Below are 1,390 nucleotides of genomic sequence, written 5' to 3'. Positions count from 1 at the left end.
CTGGCACGCATCCTAGGTTTTTCTGAATCGGTCGTGGTATCGAAAGCTAGGTTTTCCCGAATCGGTCGTGGTATCGAAAGCAAAGCCCATTGTGATGGCTGATCAGCCGATTAGCCTGATCAACGCCCTACCTAAGATGCTTTTTGTTTACACCGATGTCTGTGAGCCGTATATCACCGGCGACGTCCAAACACCCTTGCTGCGTGTAGTTCCCCTGCAAACGGGTAACAAATACGCGTACGCCGCCATGAAAGTGCTCTCGTTTTCACCGTTAAAGTATATACCGCTGCTCCGCACGACTTTTCAAACGATCGACATCGATATAAGAGACCAACTAGGCGAACCTATACCATTCGAATCAGGGACACTCTCCGTAACACTACACTTTAAACGGCTAGACTGATGGCTCATCACACCGATTACTACGACTCGCAGATCAATGGGTTTTTCAAACGATCGACATCGATATAAGAGACCAACTAGGCGAACCTATACCATTCGAATCAGGGACGCTCTCCGTAACACTACACTTTAAACGGCTAGACTGATGGCTCATTACACCGATTACTACGACTCGCAGATCGGTGGGGGATATTCCACAAAATTTCGGGTATTCGCGGGGTCGCCTTATCAGCGAGGACATGGTATTGGTAGCTTTCTCGGTGGTCTGTTTCGGCGTGTGTTACCTCTTCTATCGAGAGGAGCCCGAGCCGTCGGTAAGGAGGCGGTGCGCGCGGGCATGAATATCTTAACAGACGAGCGCGGCGCTCCACTAAAACAGGCGTTTCGCACCAGGGCCACCGAATCGGATATGAATCGCGAGGACATGGTATTGGTAGCTTTCTCGGTGGTCTGTTTCGGCGTGTGTTACCTCTTCTATCGAGAGGAGCCCGAGCCGTCGGTAAGGAGGCGGTGCGCGCGGGCATGAATATCTTGACAGACGTCAGCGAGCGCGGCGCTCCGCTTAAACAGGCGTTTCGCACCAGGGCTGCCGAATCGGGTATGAATCTTAAACGTAAGGCGGAGGCGAAAATTGACGAGCTCATGAAAGGATCGGGCTATAAAGCTGTAAAACGATCACGCGGTGCCCACTCTATCATCGGCATCGCTGGAAGGAGCATCGCCTCAAGAGCTGCTAACAAGCGAAAGAGACGTACGGGAAAGGCGAGGACATGGTATTGGTAGCTTTCTCGGTGGTCTGTTTCGGCGTGTGTTACCTCTTCTATCGAGAGGAGCCCGAGCCGTCGGTAAGGAGGCGGTGCGCGCGGGCATGAATATCTTGACAGACGTCAGCGAGCGCGGCGCTCCGCTTAAACAGGCGTTTCGCACCAGGGCCACCGAATCGGGTATGAATCTTAAACGTAAGGCGGAGGCGAAAATTGACGAGCTC

General features: G+C 52.8%; 1 protein-coding gene across 1 annotated transcript; it reads left to right on the top strand.

Moving 5' to 3' along the window:
• Positions 1-498: 498 nt before the first annotated feature.
• On the top strand, positions 499-1,175 carry LOC112494814 (the record flags this gene model as incomplete). Its single annotated transcript, XM_025088105.1, has 2 exons — positions 499-641; positions 827-1,175. Coding segments are annotated over exons 1-2 (443 nt in total), but the record flags the coding sequence as incomplete, so codon positions are not given.
• Positions 1,176-1,390: the final 215 nt, after the last annotated feature.

This window comes from Cephus cinctus, unplaced genomic scaffold (genome assembly GCF_000341935.2).
Source record: "Cephus cinctus unplaced genomic scaffold, Ccin1 Ccin1_scaffold0828, whole genome shotgun sequence".
Classification (NCBI taxonomy): Eukaryota; Metazoa; Arthropoda; class Insecta; order Hymenoptera; family Cephidae; genus Cephus; species Cephus cinctus.
The sequence above is the reverse complement of the archived record's forward strand: the minus strand, read 5'-3'. Positions and strand labels throughout refer to the sequence as shown.